Raw genomic sequence first — 24,858 nt, 5'->3', positions numbered from 1 at the left:
TGCAGGCAGATTCTTTACTCTCTGAGCCACCAGGGAGGCCCCAATGACAGGAAAATAGATCACAGCCAATCTACCACTACCTACCAGAGGGCGAGAAACAAGACTTTTTGATGGTGGAGCTGAAGCCAGAAAGATGACTGCCTTTGTGTTTACCTCTGTCACCAGTGAAATAGGTGGATATTTCTGGTGTCAATCAACCAAGGAAGAGAGTCTCACAGCAGAGAGCCAGGACTTATGATAATGGGCCAGAATTCATAGGGACAGGAAATTCTGGTCTTTTTTGGAGATGGGAGGGGAGCAGACTTAGAAGAATCTAGAATTTGAGGACCTGCTGGGCTAGAGAGAAAAAGTGGCCTTTGCCACTTGAAGAGAGGCCAGGAGCCAGGTAGAGAGATAACATGTGCAAATGAGCTCATTATCTTTGTTCCCCCAAATCTGCTGCACTCTCCATGTTTCCATTGTCAGAGATGGCAGCCCTGTCTCCCCAAGTGCCCTGCTGCTCAAACTGCTCGCCTGGGCACCGTCCTTGAAGATCACTTAAGCCCTAGAGAACTGATCGCCTAAGTCATTCAGCTCTATCCACAGGCCTCTATCTCCCTTCACCCGGGCTCTGCACAGACTACCATATACCACCACAGACTCCCCTGCCACCTTTAGCTAGAACTACAGGAACAGGCTCCTGGCTTTTCCTGCAATGGGTCCTAGTTAAGCTCCCTTCCGCACCCTTGAAGCCAAAAGGCTGATTTAGAAATGTGACGTTCTTACTACTCTGAAATGGTTTCCCATGCCTTAGACTGCAGTTCAAACTGCTGAATATGAATTACATAGACTTTGATCTGGTCCCCTAGGACCTTCCTTGAGTGGTTATGGGCCCAAGCCAGGGAGTCAGTCTTCTCTGTGTTCAAATCCCCACCGCACTGCCTACCACCTTGAAAGCTGAGCAAACACCTGCCCCTCTCTGTGTGTTAGTGTTCTCACCTATCATTTTAGAGGTGGTTTTATCCATTTGCAGATAATATCGCCTTGCTCGGGGGTTGTTATGAGGATTGAACACAGTAAAGTCCTTGGAAGAGGGCCTGGTACCTAGTCAGCCTTACATCTGTGTCAGCTGTTACTTTTATTTCAGATTCTCCAGTTCACAAAGTTTTCTCCAGCCTCCAGGTCTTTGCATCACCCTGATCACACTACAAAGCAGCCTGCGGGTGTGGGCAGCCACCACAAGAAACTTGTGAAGAAGGAAGATTCTCAGGCCCCAGCCCAGACCCACCAGAAACGGGGGTCCAGCCCTGCCACAGAGTTTTAACAACCCCTCCAGGGTTCTGAGGCACCAAGGCTGGAACGCTGACGCACTCCTCGCGGTAAACTGTACTGCATCTTTGTCTCCTCCCCCTGCCGGCTGTAGGTCCACAGTGGCCAGGATGGGTCCACATCTTGTGGTCAGTGTCCCTGGTATCTCCTTGTACATGCCATCACAAAAAACGGGAGCCATCACAAGCTGGAATCGAGTAAGCCACATTTTGTAAGCCACACTATCTCCTCAGGCGTCCTCTCTTTGTTGAGTGCCCTGAATTGACACCCAAGTGCTCCTAAAGGCTTGTGGAAGTATTCCAGCTGTCCCTGTGTAAGTCCAGGCTGCGAGGTCTCACGCTGAGGGGAAAGGAGGGTCTCTTAGAAGGTGAAGGGAACAAGACAAGCAGAGGGTGCTCCCTCAGGGGAAGGCCCGGGGCCTGCAGCAGCAGGGGCGCTAAGCGGGTGTACGTTCTCCCACAGGGAAGTCTTCTCCTTCGGAGAGACTGTGGAAGGGCCGATGGGACTCTGCCCAGGAGCTGTCCCCATGACTGAGGCTGCAGAGAACTGAGCAAGAAGCGGCCAGGCCGGGAAAGGCTCAGGACTGGGCGGCCGCAGAGGTCAGAGACCATGGGGACCGGCACCTGACCTCTTGTCTTCCGCTGAGGGAGAGAACTGAAGAGAAAACAAGGGCGCCTCTCCTCCTCGCCCCTCTCTCACCTCCGTTTCTCACTCTCAGACTCCCATCTCCTCCCGCGTGGTCTCCGGGTAACAAAGCCGCTGGGTCCAGCCCCGCGCATGGCTGATGGGGTGCGGGGTGCGGGGTGGGGGGAAGCGCAACGGGTTTCCCGGCGATAGTGGCCAACGGAATGGCTTCCCTGCAGAGGGCCCCGAGGCCCAGAGGGCCTCCTCAGAGGCGACGGTGACCCGCATGAGCATCCCTGCTCCGCAGGAGGGTCCCGCGCAGGTATCTGGCCCGCACTGCCCGGGGCTGGGCGGCGGGGCGGCGGGGACCCGCGGACGCGGAGATCCGGGCAGCGGGCCCTGAACGCCGGAGGCATGGCCGCGAGGGCGGCCCCGGGCCTGGAGGGGCACCCCCAGCACGAGCAGGTACGGGCGCGGGCGCGGGCGGGGTCACCGGGTCGCGGTCCCGAGGCCCGCGCAGGGGCTGCCAGTTGCACAGGTCGGTCTCCAAGGCCCCCTCCCGCGGGCGCACCCGGTGTGCACCCGCCGGGGATGGAGGGGCGAATGACCTTCTGGAAGATACTGTGGCTTGTCCTCACTCCTCCCAACTCCGGGAGGCAGAGTTCCTCTCCGTCGCCCTCTGTCTCTCCTCTTCCTCTCCCCTTCCCCTTCTCTTTCCCCTCCTTTCCCCCTCTTTCGTCCTCCCCGGTTCCTTCCTTTCCCTCCCCCCACTCACTCTGTCTTTTCCGGGATGAACCTTACCCTGCTTGGCCCTGTCCTCTCCCCGCCCTGCACACTGGCTGCCCACCCGCTCCCCGCTCCCTGGCAGAAGCCCCCCGGGCCCGAGTGAAGGCTGGGGCCTTGAGGCAGAGGGCTGAGGGATGCTGGGGGTACATCAAGCTGACTCCGTGGTTCTCACTCAGGAGGCTGGGGCAGAGCCACCTGGAGGGCTCTACCCACAGATGTAGATTTCTATCCCCAGGGTCTCCAAGCCTCACTTCTGGGGTAGGCCCTGATCATTTGCAATCTAACCAGTTCCCAGGGGGTGCTGCTGCTTGAGCTCTGAGAATCACTGTACTGTCACGTTCTTCCTCCTCCTGGTGGTGGTTTAAAACCCTATCCATTTATTTAGTTTTCATTCATCTGACAGTTCTTAGGCCATGACCAAGTACTGGGGACTGGGGTAGGGGAGGGAGTAACTGTGCAATTAGAGATGGGCCTTTCCTCTGGGAGTTCACATTCTGGAAGAGCAGAAAAAGGAGGACAAAAAGAACTCATTGAGAGTAGGGAGAAATTACTGTCCCCAAAACAGGTTCAAGTGAAGCTTTGTAAGATTTCTAAGAAGCAAGGGATTGCAATTGGCAGCGAGGATGGGCAAGGCTAGTGAGGTGCATGGCATTGAGCTTGGCCTTGAAGAGTGGATGAGAGCTGACCTTGTGATGACTGGGGAGGCTAGGAATTCTGGATGGAGGGAACAGCAGTACCAACTTGTTGGAGGTGAAGAAAATTGTTGGGGAGTGGTGAGCATGGGAAAGGGGGGAGGGAGCAGCACTCACTGTGACCCTGGTAGAAATTCAGAAGGCTTGTCTTAAAGAAGGGGGAAAGATAAGGGAAAGAGCTAGGCATGCATTTGGGAGTTTGTTTCCAAAATGAACAGGCCCTAAGGAAACTGCATGTCCCTCAAGATGTCCAGTGTCTCCACTTCCTCCAATGGAGGGGCCTATCCTGCAGGGCTCCCTGGAGGAGGTGGGCCCCGGGCAGCCCAGAAGGGAGGCTGGGGGTGCAGGAAAAGCACTGAGGGACAGAAAGTTCTGCTTGGTTGGAGCAGAGAGTGTGCTGAGGGAATGGAGGGAGGTGAGGCTGAAAAGGGACATGGGACTTCAGGAGGGACATTAACATTGGTGGCCGGGGGAGGATAATATGGTCGGTAGGCTTTATTATTATTATTATTATCAATGTTTTGAACATCCAAAATTTAAAGAGTCAAATAATTCTGTACAATTCTGTAGACTTAAAACACAAAAACAGCAGCTCCACTCCACTCACCCTTCCCCACTTCTGATTTCCACTCCCCAGAGGCAATGATTTTCAACTTTTTCAGTCATTTTTTCTTGTCTATGCTCCATATTTTCATGCAACACTTCTTGATTTTTAGTCACTAGTGCTATTGGATCGATTCCCTGCTACGGAGGATAAGACAGAACTACATTCTCTCCCACCGACCTGTGCACCCCACCCCGTGCCCGTGACTTGCTTTCTTCCAGCCTCTCACGTTAGTGACATCACACGTTGGCTAAGTCTTCACTCACTGCCTATGTCAGGGACTCTAAGCGAATGCTCGTCACTCCCAGCCGGTCACTGCAGGTACACCCTGAACTGCTCCGCACTCCCTTCCGTTCTGGTTCCTTCATTTTCTGTGCACCTTTCACCCATTCATCACCAAACTCACCGCCAGACTTGGACTCATCCCCAAACTCACTTGCCAGGCTCTTCTCAACATGCTGGAGCCTGTCATCGGATCTCTCTTGTAACTCCTGAGTTTGGATCCTTTGCATTTGACCCGTGTCTTCTCTCGGTATAGGCTCTTCCTTTTGAACCACAATGTTCAGACTTCCTACTGATGTAATTTGATGTGGCTCTTTTTTTATCAGCTCTACTGGGCACCTGGTGAGTCCTTTCCTTCGAAACAGGTGTCTTTCAAGCCGTGGGAATTTTCCTGTATAATTTCTTTTAAATTTCTTGACTTTATCCATCTCTGCTCTCTTATTCTGGAAATCCTCTTTTTGGATATGATATTTCCTGGGCAGATTCTCTAGTTTTCTTATATTTTCTTTCTTCTTGTCCACCTCCTTTAGGTTTTTTTGCTGTTTTTTTTTTCTTTCTGAGGGAGTTTCATTATTTATCGTCAACATTTCCATTAGATTTTTTATTTTCAGTTCTCAAATTTTTCCTTTCTAAGATTTTTGTCTGTTTCCATTTCTAAATCCTGGGGTCCTTGTCCTCATGGGTGCAGAGCCCTCTCCTGTCTCCAGGACTTGGTCATCTTTGGCTGTCTGCCTGTGTTAAAGGGGAGACAGTAAAACACTGTTTGGAAGCTCTTTAAGCAGGGAGAGCTTGTGGAAGGGTAGGCTGCACTGGAGGAGGACCTAGCCGGGCCTTTTCATAGGAAGGATGATGCCAGTCCATATCTGTAAGTCTTTTCTCTTGGCCTGGACAGTATCGCAGAGACGTCCTCTTCCACATGCTGCCTGGCAGCCAGCATCCCCAGCCAGGTGGCAGGCCTAGAGCAAGAGTTCAGATAAAGGCCCACGTGCCTTGTGTCTAAAGATTATAAGCCAAGCTGCTCTCACAGGCCTGCCTGCAGGTCCACTAGGACCTGTGCCGCCTCCCTGACCCAGAGCTTACAGGAGGCACGCCCTCCCCGCCAGCCCAGCAGTTTGCACCTGAGTGTAGTGGCTACCTGCTGGGGCTGGATGTGCAGGTATCCATTTCCTGGAGCTGCTGTAACAAGAGGAGTTTACTGAAGGGATAAATTGGGAGATTGGGATTGACATATACACAGTGCTATATACAAAATCAATAACTAATAAGGACCTACTGTATAGCATAGGGAACTCCACATTCTGGAAAAAAAAAAAAGAAAATGAAATGTTAATCGCTCAGTCATGTCTGACTTTTTGCAACCCCATGGATTGTAGCCCTCTAGGCTCCTCTTTCCATGGGATTCTCCAGGCAAGAATACTGGAGTGGGTTGCTGTTCTCTTCTCCAAGAGATCTTCCCAGCCTAGGGATTGAACCCAGGTCTCCTGTATTGCAGGCAGATTCTTTACCATCTGAGCCACCAGGAAAGCCCACATTCTGGAATAACCTATATGATAAAAGAATCTAAAAAAAGAATATAAATCTTAAAAAAAGAATCTAAAAAAGAATATGTATATGTATAACTGATTCACTTTGCTGTACACCTGAAACACAACATTGTAAATCAACTATAGTCCAATAAAAAGTAATTTTTTTAAATAGAGAAAATTTTTAAAAATATTGATAGAAAGGGAAAAAATAGAAATAGAAAAAAATAGGGATTCCCTGGCAGTCTAGTGGATAAGAATCCACCTGCCAATGCAGGAGACATGGGTTGCATCCCTGGTCTGGGAAGATCCTGCATGCCAAGGAGCAACTCAGCCTTCTCTGAGTTGCTCAGAACCCCAACTGCTGAAACCAGGATGCCTAGAGCCCATGCTCCCGGAAGCCAGTGTGATGAGACACCCGTGCGCAGCAGTGAAGAGCAGCCCCTGCTCACCACGACCAGGGAAGGCGCATGCTCAGCAGTGAACACTAAGCATGGCCGAAAATAAAGCAATCAATCTTTACAAAAAAAAAGAAAAATAGAACCTTACTCTTCCACAGTTCTAGGGGCCGGAAGTCTAAAACCTGTGTGTAGGCAGGGCTATGGGTCCTCAGAGACTCTAGGGTGAACCTTCCTTGCCTCTCGCAACTTCAGGGGACTCCAGGTGTCTTGGGCTTGTAGCTGCTTCTCTCCAGTCACTGCCTCCGTCTCAACGTGGCTTCCTTCTCCATGCCTGTGTGTCTCCAGGTGTCAGATCTCCCTTTGACTTTCTCTTATATCAACTCCAGGGTTCAGGGCCCACCCTAAATCCTGGATGATCCTATCCCCAAATCCTTAACTTATTCACATCTGTAAAGATTCTTTCTTTTTCCAAATGAGATCACAGTCGTAGGAACCAGAGGTCAGAAATAGGCCATATCTTTGGGGGTTGGGTAGGGAGGGACAGGTTCATCCCCCTGCAGAACAGAAACCAACACTAGGACTGGTCCCATCAGGTGCCTCAAGGATTCTTGGTAGGAAGCAACCCACTGCACACTTCACCTCCTCACTTCTCACACTAAGGATTTCCAGGCAGTTCATAGCTGCTTCCAAACTACTCACTGGATGGAGGGAGAGAGGCAGTGTGGTTATGACGGGGGCCTGGTCCACTGAGTCACCAGCTTTGGATGGCCTGGGGTGGAGGCGGAGTGCAAATTAAAAACTCTATTTTGGATTTTCTGGGGCTCAGACTGTTGTTTATTTCTCCCCTTCTTCCCCCATCCACCTGAGAGCATCAGCCCTATACCAGCCATCTTCAGTCAATTTTTACTCAAGCTTTCAAAATATTTCCGCTTTTTTTGGCCCTCTTTTTTTTCAGGATCTTAGTTCCCCAACCAGGGATTGAACCGGCACCCTCCAAACTGAAAGCCCTGAGTCCTAACCACTGGACCACCGGGGAATTCCCTCAAAATATTTTCTTGAGTTAGAAAAGAGGGAAAAAATCCTCTGTGTTTCCAAATTTGAGATGCATGGGGGTAGAGGGGAGGCTTCGAGAGCAGGCCAGTGCCTATGGGGCCTGATGGAAGACCAGGCTGGAATCTCCCCTCCAGATGAGGACTTTAAATGCTTCCCCTCTCCCTGCCAGAGCCTGGGTCTCTGAGCCCCATCGAATCCCCCCAGACTGGGGTGGGGTGGAGAATGACACAAAGTCTCACACTGACTGAGCCTTCTATTTTCAACACAGCTGCAGCCACACTTCTAGACATGCTAGGCTTCCTCCACCCCTCAGCCCTCCCGAGGGTCTTCAGCATAGAACATCTGCTTTCAGGAGGGCTTTTCCAGAGTTATCACTAGTGAGTTTAACCTTCTTTGCATAAATGAGCCATTTGTATTTCCTCTTTTATGAATTTCTTGTTCATGTGCTTTGCCCTTTACAAATGCTTTCTCTCTTTTGGATTAAACTGTAAAAGCTCTTTTTCTATTCAGTTTAGTCATTTCTTGCCTTCACATATGTTATATTTTCTCCAGTTTATCTTTCAAATACAGGTGATTTTAATCTATTTTTCGTCCTCAAAATTCATCGATGTTTTTACTTTACAGTTTCTGAGTTCCATGTCATACTTAGAAATGCCTTCTTCACTGAGGTATTATTAAAATGCTTAACTGTATTTCTTCTAGCACTTTTCAGGTTTTCCTTTTCACATTTAAATATTTGATGCTTTTGGAATCTATTTTGAAGCAGGGTATGGATCCAGCTTTAGTTTTCTCAAATGACTAGCTAATGGTCTCAGCACCATTTTCTTTTCATTCATTTTGTATTGGGGTATAGCCAATTAACAATGGTGTGATAATTTTAGGTGAACAGCAAAGGAGTTCAGCCATACATATGTATATCACTCTCCCCCCAAACCCCTCCCGTCCAGGCTGGCCCATAACCCTGAGTAGAGTTCCATGTCTCAGCACCATTTATTGAACAATCCATTTCTTTCTCACTGCTCTGAAGTAGCTCGCTCATCATCTGTAGCTAGGTCTGCTCCTGGGCTCTTATGCTCACTCACTGCCTTCCTGTTCCTGGGCCCGTAGGCCGTCAGGTAATTTCTGTGGCTGTACTGTGGGTTTCAGTGGCTGACAGACTGCACCCCTAGTCTTCTGAATTTTCCTGGATATCCTTATGCTTATCCTTCAGATGAATTTTAGTGTCATTTCAGTTTCCAAAATAAGTCCTCTTAAGCCCCTGGATGGGCTTACATAATAACATACCACAAAAAAAAATCTTTCAAAAAATAGATTCCACCTAGGAAAAAAAAAATTGTACTATAGGAAACCATTACTAGAAAAGAGATGTCTCTAATTGTACCACCATCGTAGTTTGCTTTTTCCCTAAGAAAAAGAATATTGTTTCAATATCACTTGATCTAAGGAAGTTCTTAATTGTATTTAGCAGAAATCGTTTCAGCTGCAATTTCCACTCCCTAAGCTTTCCTCGTCTTCTTTATCATACTTCACTTTATCATACTTCATTTAAAATGACTTCAGAAACAGACTCACAGATACAGGAAACATACTGGTGGTTGTAGGGAGGGGCAAATTAGGGGTGTGGATTAAGAGAGAGAAACTGCCATGTATAAAATAGATAATCACCAAGGACATGTTGTATAGCACAGGGAATTACAGCTATTATCTTGTAATAACTTTTATGGAGGATCATCTGTAAAATACTGAATCATTATGCTGTATACCTGAAACTAATAAAATATGGTAAATCAACTATACTTCAATTAAAAAAAAAAACAAGACTTGGAATCTGGTGGGTAGTTACACATTTATACCCAAAGCTACATTACTTGTAAAAGTCAAAGGAAGTGAATCTTCTCAACTAAAAACCCAATTCCCTGTTTTAAGCCAATTTGAACAAAAAGCACTGTGAAGCCAAAGATCTTGAACATCAAAAAGGGGACCCATGAAGTCTTGGTTGCAACTTTTACTAAGATGACTGGCCCTTGGATGAAGCACCTTCTTAGAAAACTCTCATCTAATGTTTTATTTATATTCACAATATTGCAGTGAAGTAGATAAGAGCAGTCTTTACGTCAGTCTCCAGCCTCTGAGAAGGAAATGGAGACAAGCACAGGTTGGTGATGCGCCTGGGTTACCCAGAGCTCCAGTCAGCTCAGTGTTTGGTACTCTATGGGTCTGTGTGGCTACAAGGCTCATTCCCAAAGCAGAAGCCAGTCAAGTTGGCCATATCCCAATGGCACCCCACTCCAGTACTCTTGCCTGGAAAATCCCATGGACGGAGGAGCCTGGTGGGCTGCAGTCCATGGGGTCGCTAAGAGTCGGACACGACTGAGCGACTTCACTTTCACTTTTCACTTTCATGCATTGGAGAAGGAAATGGTAACCCACTCCAATGTTCTTGCCTGGAGAATCCCAGGGACAGGAGAGCCTGGTGGGCTGACGTCTATGGGGTCACACAGAGTCAGACACGACTGAAGTGACTTAGCAGTAGCAGCACTAAGGAGGGGGCTTGGCCCTGCTCTTCCCTGAGGGCTGCCACTAGACGGCAGCCTTGAGCCCAAGTGCCACAACCTTCATTTGGATACCAGGGACTGCCTGGTAGGATCAGCCAGTGGCAGAGAGCCCCAGGGAAGCTGCAGGCAGCAGTTGCTGCCCCAACCACCTCCTCTCCACCATCACCCAGCAAGTCCTAAACCTGCCTAAACCTCAGCTAAGCTATGTCTCCCGGAGCTTTCATCCCCCTTATAAGGAACTGCTCCAGTCTCTGACCAAGGCACACATGTCTTATGGAAACTGAGTCAGAGGACTCCTAGCCTGAACTGTTGTTTCTTTCCATCTGTCAGAATTGCTTCACACACACACACTCACACACACACACACACACACACACACACAGAGGAATTGCTTCTGCCATCTCAAGACACTATGGACATGAGTTTGAGTAAGCTCCGGGAGTTGGTGATGGACAGGGAAGCCTGACGTGCTGCAGTCCATGGGGTCGCAAAGAGTTGGACACGATGGAGCAACTATGGTTTTTCCAGTAGTCATGTATGGATGTGAGAGTTGGACTATAAAGAAAGCTGAGCACAGAAGAATTGATGGTTTTGAACTGTGGTGTTGGAGAAGACTCTTGAGAGTCCCTTGGACTGCAAGGAGATCCAACCAGTCCATTCTGAAGGAGATCAGACCTGGGTATTCATTGGAAGGACTGATGTTGAAGCTGAGACTCCAATACTTTGGCCACTTGATGTGAAGAGCTGACTCATTGGAAAAGACCCTGATGCTGGGAAAGATCGAGGGCAGGAGGAGAAGGGGACAACAGAGGATGAGATGGTTGGATGGCATCACCAACTCAATGGACATGAGTTTGGGTGGACTCCGGGAGTTGGTGATGGACAGGGAGGCCTGGCGTGCTGCTATTCGTGGGGTCGCAAAGAGTCGGACATGACTGAGCAACTGAACTGAACTGAGCTGATTTCAAGAAAACAAAGGAGGGAAAAAACAAAACCTGTTTAATGTCTGATTTGTGTAATAAAAGCTTTAGTACACAAGGCCTTTTCTTCTTTGCCATCATTGGGGATTTTAGCTTTTGATGCTACTGGACTAGAGGTTAGGCTGTCTGTATTCTCCATGAAAGTTATACAATTATGTCTTTCCAAAGATTAGCCTTCAGTTCAGTTCAGTTCAATTCAGTCTCTCAGTCGTGTCCGACTCTTTGTGACCCCATGAATCGCAGCACGCCAGGCCTCCCTATCCATCACCAACTCCCGGACTTCACTCAGACTCACGTCCATCGAGTCAGTGATGCCATCCAGCCATCTCATCCTCTGTCATCCCCTTCTCCTCCTGCCCCCAATCCCTCCCAGCATCAGAGTCTTTTCCAATGAGTCAACTCTTCACATGAGGTGGCCAAGGTACTGGAGTTTCAGCTTTAGCATCAGTCCTTCCAAAGAAATCCCAGGGCTGATCTCCTTCAGAATGGACTGGTTGGATCTCCTTGCAGTCCAAGGGACTCGCAAGAGTCTTCTCTAACACCACAGTTCAAAAGCATCAATTCTTTGGCGCTCAGCTTTCTTCACAGTCCAACTCTCACATCCATACATGACCACAGGAAAAACCATAGCCTTGACTAGACGGACCTTTGTTGGCAAAGTAATGTCTCTGCTTTTGAATATGCTATCTAGGTTGGTCATAACTTTCCTTCCAAGGAGTAAGTGTCTTTTAATTTCATGGCTACAGTCACCATCTGCAGTGATTTTGGAGCCCAAAAAAATAAAGTCTGACACTGTTTCCACTGTTTCACCATCTATTTCCCATGAAGTGATGGGACCAGAGACCATGATCTTAGTTTTCTGAATGTTGAGCTTTAAGCCAAGTTTTTCACTCTCCACTTTCACTTTCATCAAGAGGCTTTTTAGTTCCTCTTCACTTTCTGCCATAAGGGTGGTGTTATCTGCATATCTGAGGTTATTGATATTTCTCCCGGCAATCTTGATTCCAGCTTGTGCTTCTTCCAGTCCAGCGTTTCTCATGATGTACTCTGCATATAAGTTATATAAGCAGGGTGACAATATACATGCAGCCTTGACGTACTCCTTTTCCTATTTGGAACCAGTCTGTTGTTCCATGTCCAGTTCTAACTGTTGCTTCCTGACCTGCATACAGGTTTCTCAAGAGGCAGGTCAGGTGGTCTGGTATTCCCATCTCTTTCAGAATTCTCTACAGTTTATTGTGATCCACACAGAGGATCAGCAGCACGTGGGTGCACCCTGTAGGTCAGTTCAAGCACTTTCCTGGGAATGGTCTGTATGCTCTCCCACCCAGCCCACGGTCTGGGCCAGATTACCCCCTTCCCTGTGATCAGGGTGTAAGGGTTTAAACGAACAGGAGGACACAACAATGCTCCAAACGAGAAGCTGGTCAGCTCTGACTCTAAATCCTTGAACCTGGAGAATGTCATCTCCAAGTTCTCACTGGCATCATTTAAGGCACCAGCAAAACAAATGTTTTTCACAAGTTCTCCAATTCATAGATTACACCAGAAGCCAGGGTGGCACTGCCTCTTGGGAGACCACTTCCTACAACTTTGACTGAATTGCCAAAGAAAACCACAGGCATGGAGCCTCATTTGGTTTCCTGACCTTGGAGAGCAGAATCAAGTATTTATCAATAGTGACCTGATTACTGTTTTGTGTGGGTGTATGTGTGTGTGTGTGTTTAGTTCCGTAATTAAATATTTTGTTACAGCTTTCATTCTAAACTATTACAGTACTAGGAAACATCAGTATTTTTCATGGTTTGAGTTTCTCATGTAATGCTGTAAAATGGAAGCTAAGGAAACAAGAAAATTTTGAGAAGGGGTCTCTTATGTTTTTCAGATCTCTCATACAAAGCTTTCTGCGGATGATCAGTGGAAGTAAGTGATTTGTATTTTTTTAATAGCTGATATACTAAAAATTAGATTTCCATTGTAATAGTTTGAGAAATTAAATGCAGCCATCATTTTACTATAATTCCCCAAGACAGAAGTTGGGTTAGCAAAGCCATGTAAGCACAATGATTGTATAGACCCAAACTGCAGGGGTTTCATCTGCCTTCTGCAATAGATACATGCTGTTCCACAAATGTGTATGTCCCTCAGTGTATGTCCTTATATGTCCTTGTCCTTTTAGGCACAAGATACATCTTGTTTTCCTTTTAGGCTATTTCTTCTGTGTTATGGTACCTACTCTGGGGCCATTGGACTCCTATGGGCACCGAATGAAATATAAAACAGTTCCTCCTTTTTTTTGCATTATGGTCACCAATTATGAGTGTATTCCTAATCAAAACAGATGATATCTGTTACATTCTACACTAGTTTATACTTTCCAAAGTACTTCCACGTAGGTTAACCATCTAAGATGCATTTTCACCATATATTCACAAAATCGTTAATGTTATAAAGTATATTTTGTTTGATATCTATGCAAGTCCTATTTTAGACTGATGACAAACCCACTCTTCTATCTATGTATTACACAGAGTGTTAAATAGTTATTTTGGACCTGGAATGTAAAAACTATAACTCAGGGCTTGTACCCTTTTATTTTTTTCACTTCCCATTTCTTCAGAAGAATGAATATATTTTTTAAAGAGCTTCTAGAAATCATTCTCAGCTCCTAAGCTCAGCTTCCAATACAGAGACCAATAGTCACATAATCTTATTCAGGTTGTTTACCTGATATGGACTTCAGCTTCTCCATTTGATCAGTGAAGGGGTCTCAGCACATCTATGGTACCTCCCAGCTCTAACAGTCTCAGATTTTATCTGAGAAGATAGATTTCTGAGAAGTTTGAGAATAGTTGAGAAATTATTAATTATTCATGGAAATGCTGGGAGCACAGGAGGTTCAAACAGTGCAGCGCTTTAACAGCACAAGTTAGTAAGTTAACGGAGAAGGAAACGGCAACCCACTCCAGTACTCTTGCCTGGGGAATCCCAGGGACAGAGGAGCCTGGTGGGCTGCAATCCATAGGGTCGCACAAAGTCGGACACGACTGAAGCGACTTAGCGTGCATGCATGCTTTGGAGAAGGAAATGGCAACTCACTCCAGTGTTCTTGCCTGGAGAATCCCAGGGACAGAGGAGCCTGGTGGGCTGCCATCTATGGGGTTGCACAGAGTCGGACACGAATGCAGCGACTTAGCAGCAGCAGCAGCAAGCAGAAATATTTAGGAGGCTCTGTGGGCTCATTTCTGTGCATTTTCCAGCAGGGGGCACCCCTGGGATTTGGATGGAGCCCTTGCTGAGGTAGCTCTGTAGAAATGCTGGTAGAGAGAGACCCAAACCAGGTACCCAATAAGTGGCTTTAAAAGGTCACAGGATATTACCCTGGAGTGCTTTCTGATCAGTGCCCTAACTAAATGCAAACTGAGAGATTCTGTGGCTGATAGTGCCTCACTTGGGGTAGAAGATGATGCTAACCAATAGTTATAAAGTAATTGTCAAGGTTCATATTAAATACTATTCCATTTTACCTAATTCCTGAATCACTCTCTCTTCCTCTGGGCCAGTAGATCCCAATTTAGGCTGCACTTTAGAATCATAAGAGGAACTGTAAAAATTACTGATGCCTTGATCGCATCCTGGAAATCTCTATGCATTTGCTCAGGCTGCCGAAGCAGATCACACAGACTGGGTGCTAAAACAACAAAAATCTATTTTCTCACAGATCTAGAGGCTGCAAGTCCAAGACCCAGGGGCTGCAGGCTTTGGTTCTTTTTGAAGCCTCTCTCCTTGGCTTCTGCCTGTGTATCCAGATGGTCTTCCCCATGTCCTCACCTCCCCTTCTCATAAGGACACCAGTCATGTGGTGAGGACCCGTCTTAATGACCCCATTTACCTTAATTACCTCTTTAAAGACCCTTTCTGCCAACACAGTCACATTCTGAGGTCCTGGGTGTTAGCACTTCAGCTTATGAATTTTAAGGGAACCCAGTACAGCCTAAAACACCAAGCAATGGCCACTCCATTGCTCTGGGGTCCAGCCTGGACACTGTGATTTTTAAAAGCTCCTCAGTGATTTCCAGGTCACAGTCCAGGTCAAGCAGCTCTGCTCTAGATTCTCTTGGAGGCCACTTCTTCTATAGGAGGTTAAACCAGGTGACTTACTACTTCAGTGGTTTTATCTACCACTGCATAAAATTAAAAGTCCAACTAAACACGGAAGCATTTAGTCATCCTCTGAATGTTTGTGCCTAAGATAATACTTAGGCCTCTTCTTTCTCCTTATGATGAAAATAATTTCTACAACTCCGAGGTTTTCCATAGCCCCACAAATAGTATTCTCTCCATAGGCACCATCTGCCGGATATCCTTTTAGTTAAGAATGTTAGAAATTACTTGAGATTGCCAATATTTGATTGGAGGGCTTTTTTACTTTCAAAAATGGCAATTTCATATGATACAACATAATAGAAAGTATTATTCTTCATATGAAAGTGAAAGTGTTCGTTGCTCAGTTGTGTCTGGCTCTTTGCGACCACATGGACTGTGGCCCGCCAGACTCCTCTGTCCATGGGATTTTCCAGATAAGAATACTGGAGTGGGTTACCATTTCTTTCTCCAGAGGATCTTCCTGACCCAGGTATCAAACCTGGGTCTCCCACATTGAAGGCAGATTCTTTACCATCTGAGCCACCAGGGAAGACTATTGTTCATACAGATACAAATAAAATATCATATATATGTGCTATACAGTTATAGAGCACGTATCTTGTGAGGTACAGAGAGATCATTATTTTAGATTTGAAAATGAGGAAACTGAGGTGCAGAGAAAAGAACTGACTTTCCCAAGGGGATGATGTGGCAGATGGGAGGTTGGAACCCAGGTCTTCAGAGCCCACCAGGGAGCTTCCGTCCCCACTGCTCACCTTGAAAGGACAAGGCTGAGGCCAAAAGCACACGGGCAAGCTAAGGGCAGAGAGGAATTGGTTTCACTGACAGACTCAGGCTCCTCTTCTCTGCTGTCCCTTCCCCCAAGCCTGGGGGAAAGGGGGGAACTGAGAACTTAGGAAAACTTTGTAATCAAAGCTTCAAAAACCCCCCGTTTGAAATTCCCAATTGCTTCTCATGAGTCCTGCCTATTTTTCTTGCTTTGCTAACTGTCCAAGAGTGGAGGGCTCGTTCAGCTGACCTCCTTTGCCGCTTGCAGCCTGCAGCAGGAGAGGATGTACAAGATGCACCGGGGACATGAGTCCATGCACGTGGAGATGATCCTGATCTTCCTCTGCGCCCTGGTCGTTGCCCAGATAGTGCTGGTGCAGTGGAGACAGAGGCACGGCCGCTCCTACAACGTGAGTCACCCCCGGGGGCCGCTGGAAGCCTGCTCCTCTTCCCAACACATCCCTCCTTTGTTACCACTTTGAAGGAAATGGTTTGGTTTAAGTCAGTGGCTCTCAGCCCCATGCAGTTTTGCCCCGGGGAGACTCTGAGCAACATCTGGAAACATTTGTGATTGTCACGCCTTAGCAGGAGGGAAGCGGGGAGGGGAGCGGCTACTGGCATGTAGCAGTAGAGGCCAGGGATGCCACTCCACATGCAAGAACAGCTCCTCATGACAGAAACACCAATGGTGCCCAGGCTGAGAAACCCAGGCTTAAGTAAGCCTACTTTCCTTTTGGGCATGAACTACTTCTGCCAATGGCCCAGGACAGGAGGATTAGGAACAGCAGAAACAAAAGGCTGAGGCTGTCTAACTTGGCTTCATCAGCATTACACTGTCTTGGCATGGATGGTTTCTGTCCCCAGGGGGGTGTGGTAAAGCAGACACTGAGCTGACCTTTTCCACATGGAGCAGGACCCTGTTGTCACAGACCCCTCCCACCCAGCATGCCCACTGGAACCTCCCCATCTCATGGCCTCAGTCATGGCCTGGGCTTGTTGGACCTGAGACAGGCGCTGCCATGCTGAAGGCAGAGCTGCTCACAGCCCCGGGTGCAGCAGAATCAGCTGGGGGACTCGTTCAATGAGATGCCCGGGTCCCATCCCCAGAGTTTTTTCACTCAATGTAGGCCAAATAACTTGCACGTTGAACGAGTTCCCAAGTGGTACAGACGTTACTGGTCCAGGGATGGCACTCTGAGAACCAGCGATGCAGGCCTGAGAGTGGGCTGGGTGGGGAGACGCTGGAGATGGGCCCGCAGTTCACGCCCTCCATGGCCCTGGGTCTCAGACTGGTCACCGTGTCAGAAACTTGCCTGTGACCAATGAAGTGCTGGCTCAGACGAGTATTTTATTTTCTTTCCGCCCATCATAAAAATTGTTTCCTGCATAGCATGGGACTGAAAAGAATTCTTCTAAGTTTCCTCTAATATGTAAATCTAAGTTAATGTTGACCGTTTTATTTAGAAAGGGGAATCTTGGGAGATTTTCGTTGTTTTTTAAGCAAATGCATCCATGTGCTGTCGTGTCACCGCTGTCTTGTAGATTAAAATGAACACCCTCTATATTCCACTTGAACGAATTTTCTTCAATGAAGGAGAGTAGGATCAAGCCTCATTAGTTATTCTCTCTCATATCAAAGAAAAAGCCCCTTAAATATATGGTTTCCTTATCTTCAAAATGGAAATACCTAGCATAGAATTTCCAGAGTCCTTAAAAAGAAGCCTGGATTCTTAAGGAAAGGGTGTGTAGCCCTGTTCCATCCTTCCTTTATAACTGATAATTATCTCTGAGTTTGTATGAATTCAGTTTCCACGAAGACACAGATGTGGATTTACTTAGAGAGAAATCCCCTTTGAAAGGAAACACCGCATGAGCCAGCTGACTTGAACTGTATCCCACCACTCCTCTGCCATTTTTATTTGGTGATTTTTGAGGTACCTCATGCTAGAAAGGATCTGTCCTCGTGTCTGACGAGGTTGCTCATATCGAAGCTGAGGCTGCCGCTGCCTCCACCACTGTGGAGCTTCACACGCCGGCTGCACCAGCGACGCAGCCGCGCATGAGCAGTCAGGGGCCCCTTGGAGGACTTGCTGCCGCTGGCAGTTCTGAGCCTCGGTGGCTGGCTACAGCTGTTGGCCGACGGGAGTGGCCTCCCCAGGTGCTTCCTGATGCCCACTGCACAAGCCGTACTGCCCAGAACGCCTCTCCAGGACCTTGCTTTTGCCTGTGCTCTGCCCCCCAGAACTGGGCTCCCTCAGTCACTCTCCTTCTCCCTGGGGCGCTGTTACTGTGTCCTGCCACACGGCTGCACTATTTTACGTCTACTCAGATGTGCTGTGTGGTCCTGAGGATACCCTGGAGGTAACCAGGTGACTGTGATTGCTGCATCTCTTAGGGTGACCCATTTTGACAAGGCCAGGAGCCTAAGGATGCCTTCAGTGGTCAAGCACAGATGTGAGTCTTGTGGTGGTCCCAAAGGAACTGTTCTGGGTTAGTACAAAGATACAGCTGGCCTCTAGAATATTCTCTACTTCTTTGCCCATCATAGTCCATCTACTGTTGTTGCATGGCCCCAAAGGAACAGGTGGAGACACCCTGTGTGTCTCTGCTTACAGTCTTGCTCAAGGTAAGATCCAGCGTGTGAGGCTGACCATTCCCATGCCGCTGCTTCGGCTTTACCGCTTGCTCTTCTTGTATCTACCGCTTGTATCTTCTTGGAGGTTCGCTGCCAGAGCCGTCATCAGAACTCGGCCGTCTCAGGAGCCCTTGGTGACATCTGCAAACGCTGGGGCTGGTAATAGTTCCCAGAGCGCCTGTAGCTGACTCCAGCACTTGTTTCCAGCTCTCTTACTGTGGTTTGCGTGAACTGTATCCAAAAACCTGCATCTAACGGCCTATTCAGGTTAACATCTTTGGTATGAAATTTGATGGACATGTTTCCATAAAAGCTGACCTAAACACCCTTGTCATCCAAAAATAACCCAACTTGTTTTTAACATATAAGCTAACTTTTAACTTGGGCTTCCCTGGTGGCGCAAATGGTAAAAAATCTACCTGCCATGCGGGAGACCTGGGTTCGATCCCTGAGTTGGGAAGATTCCCTGGAGGACGGCACAGCAACCTACTCCAGTATTCTTGCCTGGAGAATTCCCATGGACAGAGGAGCCTGGCGGTCTGCAGTCCATGGGGTCATGATGAGTGAGACATAGCTGAGTGACTAAGCACAGCACAGCACTTTTAACTTGTTTCTTTTGGCATTTAAGATTATGCAGGACCTACCAGAACTAGAGCTTTTAACATGTTTCTAAGGTTCAGGAAGCTCCTGGCTCTTTTTACAAGGACCATATAGTGAAGTTTTTGATGAAACTTTGTGAATTGATGCTGTGACCTTCACCAATACATTAATAATATATCATTATATATAATGTATTAACTATAATTACTATAATACAGTATAGTATAATAATATACTATAATATATTAGTTACTCCATAATAATTATATTACTATAAACTATATATGAAATACCATATATAAATTTATATGTAACTATTACATATTATTACAGTTGTGATTAAGTGCTTTTTGTACATTATCTAACTTACCCTGAGAGGTAATAATTTTTTACTCCCTTTGTGAAATATAGTTCAGAGAAATTAAATAACTTGGTCAGGGTCACATAACTAATTAGTTGCAGAGAGGAAACAAAAATCCAACCTCATTAGTTATTTTCTCTTACATCAAGGCTATTGATAATTCCTTCAGTATCTCTGAATCACGCTTTCTTTATCTGCAAAATGTAAACACTGCAAATAAGAGGAGCTTCCCAGGTGGCGCTAGTGGTAAAGAACACGTCTGCCAACGCAGGAGACATAAGAGACTCAGATTGGATCCCTGGGTCAGGAAGATTCCCTGGAGGAGGGCACAGCAACCCACTCCAGTATTCTTGTTTCGAAAATCCCATGGACAGAGAAGCCTGGCAGGCTACAGTCCCTGGGGTTTCAAAGAGTCAGACACGACTAAAACAACTTAGCACACATGCGTGCACATAAGAGCCCACCTTCCAGACTCAGGACTCAGAACATCTCCCTGTGAGAATTTCTAGACACACGGAGAATGTTCAGTACCTTCAGTTGACTCTGAATGCATTCAAGGGCTATGACTTGTAAGTAACATTTGTGTAAATTTAACCATACACTGTAAAAGCAGTGTACTAATAAAAGAATGCTTTTCGGAATGCTCTTGTAAAGCTAAAGTGAATACCACCCCTCCCCCATTAATCTACATTCTCCATTAGGAGACTTGAATGTATTGTTTTTTTCAGATATCACATCTGTGTATCCTGCCTTGCCATACCCCCCTACTCTGCCATCTGCTTTGTCTAGGAGTGTTCCCTGGGCTGGTTCTATGAGATGTATTTCCAAGAATGAGAGGCAGGCTGTGAAGAGAAGCGCCCTGGCTTAGAAGTCAGACAACTCTAGTTGCTCAGCTTACCACGGTGAGCCTCAGTTTTCTGATCTTTAAAAAGATGGCATTTTTAAAAATAGAAAGGCCTCCTGGTTTCAGCTCTGATACATAAAAAGCTTGAAATCATCACTTGCTACAAGGGAAAAAGCTGAACAAGCTGAGCATCAGTGACTTTTCCTGGACTTATCAGAGAACTGAGGTCATAGGAAAAATTGTTGTTCAGTCGCTCACTCGTGTCCGACTCTTTGTGACCCCATGGACTGCAGCACACCAAGCTTCCCTGTCCTTCACCATCTCTCGAAACTTGCTCAAACTCATGTCCATTGAGTCGGTGATACCATCCAACTATTTCTTCTTCTGTTGTCCCCTTCTCCTCCTGCCCTCAATCTTTCCTAGCATCAAGGTCTTTTCGAATGAGTCAGTTCTTCACATCAGGTGGCCAAATTATTGGAGCTTCAGCTTCAGCATCAGTCCTTCCAATGAGTATTCAGGGTTGATTTCCTTTAGGATTGACTGGTTTGATCTCCTTGCAGTCCAAGGAACTCTCAAGATCTTCTCCAGCACCACAGTTCAAAAGCATCAGTTCTTTGGTGCTCAGTCTGATGTCCAACTCACATCTATACATGACTACTGAAAAAATCATAACTTTGACTATGATTATACAGACCTTTGTTGGCAAAGTAATGTCTCTTCTTTTTAATATGCTGTCTAGGTTTGTCATAACTTTTCTTCCAAGGGGCAAGCATCTTTTAATTTCATGGATGCAGTCACCATCCGCAGTGATTTTGGAGCCCACCAAAATAAAATCTGTCCTTGTTTGAATTGTTTCCCAGGAAAAGTCCTCACCCCTAAATATGGAAAAACAGATGCATGTAGGGAATCATAACCAAGATCTGCTTATTGGGAACAGAAGCTGCCAGAGCCATAGACTGGAGGAAATGCTCAATGGGTAACTTGGAAGAATTGCTAGAAGCAGAGTTTTGGCCAGTGTGAGAGGGAGAACCTCCAGGGGCCACAGTCTTAGGGACCCCTCGTATTTTTGTAGATTTTACCTCCTGGAACCCCAACAGGTCTTCTCATGGTAAAAAGCCAAGGAAAATTTTTGTGTTTCCAACAGACTTGCAGGGGAAAATTAATCATTTTGAATAAGTGTTCGCCACCACAAAGACCTACACGACAAAGGAAAAGAATTTATCAGAGCCTTAGCTGATGGAGAAAAAGGGAAATGACCCAACCCCAGGCCCTTCTAGCCTTCCTGTCTTACCTAATGGGAAAACAAAAAGTTCAGAAACACCTGTGAAGGTCATATTCCAGGGATAGAGCTCCCTGAAAGATAAACACAGAATGATAGAATGCTTCCACTGCCTCCTGTCAGACCACCACATCATCTGGTGTCCAGTATAACAGTGGATTATGGCTAAAAGGGCTGCAAGCTACACAAACTACAATGAGTTTTTAGGGAAACCAAAGACGAAAAGAGAGACACAAACAAGTGTACTAATGGAAACTGAAGAGTCTGACACAGAGCAAATGTCGAACATAGTCCCACTCCTATGGGCTAGTCCAGCCAGATTAACACAGAACCCCACACTAAAGGTTCTTAATACCCAAATAAGAGCCTGAATAAGAACTTCTCAATGAAAAATTACAAGTCATGCTGAGAGGAGGAGTTCAAGACTGGTTCAAAAGCTAGTTCTTTGAGGAGATCAATAAATTTAATAAACCTCTAGCCAGTTAACCAAGAAAAGTAAGAGAGAGAATATATATTACTAATATCAGAACAGAAGAAAGGATCATTATTACTGATCTCATGGACATAAAAGAAAATAAATTAATATTATGAACAACCCTATGCCCACATATAGACTAATTCCTTGAAAAACTCAAACTATACCAGAACTCACACAAGGAGAAATAAATCATCTGAATAATGTCTGTTTTTAAAAAGTGAATCAGCAATTAATAACCTTCCAAAACAAAAAGCACCAAGTCCAGATGATTTCACTGATGAATTCTACCAACTATGTAAGGAAGAAATGATACCAGTTCTCTACAATCTCTCCAGAGATTAGAAGCAGAGGGAATACATCAGAATTCATTCTTTGAGGCCAGCACTTCAACCTAATACTTCAACCAGCTAAAGATATTATGAGAAAAAGAAACTCTAGACCAGCATCTCTCATGAACATAAATATAAAAATCCTAAACAAAATATTAGCAAATTGAATTAAACCATGCATGAAAAGAATTATACACCATGACCAAGTGGAATTTGTCCCAGGTAGGTAAGGCTGGTTCAACAATTAAAAATTGATTTATGTAAGCAACCATATCAAGAGGATAAGGAAGAAAATTTGCATGATTATACCAATAGACGTAGAAGAAGCGTCTGGCAAGGTCCAACACTCATTCATATAAAAACTCTCAGTAAACTAGGAATAGAGGGGAACTTTCTCAACTTGATAAAAATATCTACAAAAACCTGTCCTAACCTAACATACTTAATGGTGAGAAACTGGATAATTTCCTCTTAAGATACAGAAGAAGGCGAGAATGTCTCCTCTCACCACCCCAGTTCAACATTGTACTGGAAGTCCTAGCTTTAGTGCAATAAGACAAAAAAAAAGAGGAAATAAAAGGTATATAGATTGGGAAGGAAGAAATAAAACCATCTCTGTTTGTGGATGACAGGACTGTCTATATGGAAAACTCCCAAAAAATCAACAGACATTTCCTGGAATTAATAAGTGATTATAGCAAGTTTGCAGGATACAAAGTCAATATACAAAAGTCAATTGCTTTCTTATATGCTAGAAATGAATAATTGGAATTTGAAATTAAAACACAATATCATTTGCAATAGCACCCAAAGAAGGAAATACTTATGTATAAATCCAGCAAAATATTCACAAGAGCTATATGCAAAAACTGAGAAGGTCTCAAGTAAATGCAAATGTAATCAGTGTTCCTGGATTGGAAAGTTCAATACTTTCAAGATGTTGATTCCTTCCAACTTGATCTGTAGGTTCTATAATCCCATTCAAAATCCCAGCAAACTGTTTTGTGAACATTGACCAACTGATTCCACACTTTATGTGGAAAGGCAAATGACCTAGAATAGACAGGACAACAGTGAAGAACGGTGTTGGAGGACTGACACTACCCTACTTCAAGACTTACTATAAAACTGCAGTAATGAATACAGTGTGGTTTTGGTGAAAGGAAGAACACATAGATCAATGGAAAAAAGTAGAGAGCCCATAAATAGACCCCCGTAGATATAGTCAACTGATCCATGATAAAGGAGCGAAGGCAATTCAGTGGAGCAAGGATATTTTTATTTGGTACAAGGATATTTTTACTTTAAATGGTACTGAAAAAATTGATCATTCATATGCAAAAAATAATAATAATCTAGACATAGAACTTACATATTTCACAAAAATAAACCCAAAGTGGATCATGGACCTAAATGTGAAACTGTAAAACTTTCAGAAGATAAAATGGAAAAATTGATGAGTTTTTAGATATAACACCAAAAGCAAGATCCAGGAAAGAAAATATTGATAAGTTGGATGTTTTTTAAAGTAAAAAGTGCTCTGTGAAAGATACTGTTACGAGAATGAAAAGACAAGCTACAAACTGGGAGAAAGTAATTATAAATACATGCTTAATAAAGGACTGCTATTCAAAATATACTTAGAGCTCAATCATAAGAAAGCAACTCAGTTAAATGGCAAAATATCTAAAAAGATAGCTCATCAAGATATACAGATGGCAAATAAGCATAGGAAAAGAAGCTCATCATCATTTGTCATTAGGGAATTACAAGTTAAAACAATAACTTGCAATTAGTTACCAATATAAGGATATTATAATGGCTCAAATGTAACAATACCAAATGCTGACAAGGATGTGAAGCAGCAGGAACTCTTGCTGAGTGGGAATGCAAAATGATAAAACCACTGTGGAAGGCAGTTGGGCGGTCTTCCACAAAGCTAAATGCGTATTATTTTTGGCCACCTCATGCGAAGAGTTGATTCATTGGAAAAGACCCTGATGCTGGGAGGGATTGGGGGCAGGAGGAGAAGGGGACGACAGAGGATGAGATCGCTGGATGGCATCACTGACTCGATGGACGTGAGTCTGAGTGAACTCCGGGAGTTGGTGATGGACTGGGAGGCCTGGCATGCTGCAATTCATGGGGTCACAAAGAGTCGGACACGACTGAGTGACTGATCTGATCTGATCTGATATTATTATATACTATAATAATTATTATTATTATTTATATATTATATTATTATTATTCAGTGATCGAACTACTAGGTATTTACCCGATTGAACTGAAGACCTACCTTCACACAAAAAGCTGCATGAAAATATTTACAGCACCTTTATTCATAATCACCCCAAACTGGAAACAATCCAGATGTCCTTTAAAACGGGGATCCTCAGCTCCCACGATCTAGTGCCTGAAGATCTGAGCTGGAACTGATGTAATAATAAAGAAATGAAGTGCACAATAAATGGAATGCACTTGAATCATCCTGAGATCATCCCCATCCCCTCCCACCTTCTGTCCATGGAAAAACTGTCCTACACAAAACCAGTCCAGTCCCTGTACCAAAAATCCTGGGCTCTGCTG

At 45.4% G+C, this 24,858-nt stretch overlaps 1 protein-coding gene across 5 annotated transcripts in view; it reads left to right on the top strand.

Moving 5' to 3' along the window:
• Positions 1-1,118: 1,118 nt before the first annotated feature.
• The window catches only part of RNF175 (ring finger protein 175), a 65,299-nt gene continuing 41,559 nt past the window's right edge, over positions 1,119-24,858 (top strand). Inside the window, exons 1-3 of one of the 5 annotated variants that reach the window (XM_025268215.2) lie at positions 1,119-2,397; positions 12,694-12,731; positions 16,012-16,153. In XM_025268215.2, the coding sequence (XP_025124000.2) occupies positions 2,347-2,397; positions 12,694-12,731; positions 16,012-16,153 (231 nt within the window). In that variant the 5' untranslated portion in view covers positions 1,119-2,346. Of the gene's footprint in view, positions 2,398-12,693; positions 12,732-15,970; positions 16,154-24,858 lie in introns of all 5 variants that reach the window. The other 4 variants (XM_044930573.1, XM_025268214.2, XM_006070113.3 and 1 more) reach the window with 4 other exon arrangements.

The sequence above is a fragment of the Bubalus bubalis genome, chromosome 17 (assembly GCF_019923935.1).
Source record: "Bubalus bubalis isolate 160015118507 breed Murrah chromosome 17, NDDB_SH_1, whole genome shotgun sequence".
NCBI lineage: Eukaryota > Metazoa > Chordata > Mammalia > Artiodactyla > Bovidae > Bubalus > Bubalus bubalis.
This window is presented reverse-complemented; position numbering and strand designations above follow the sequence as displayed.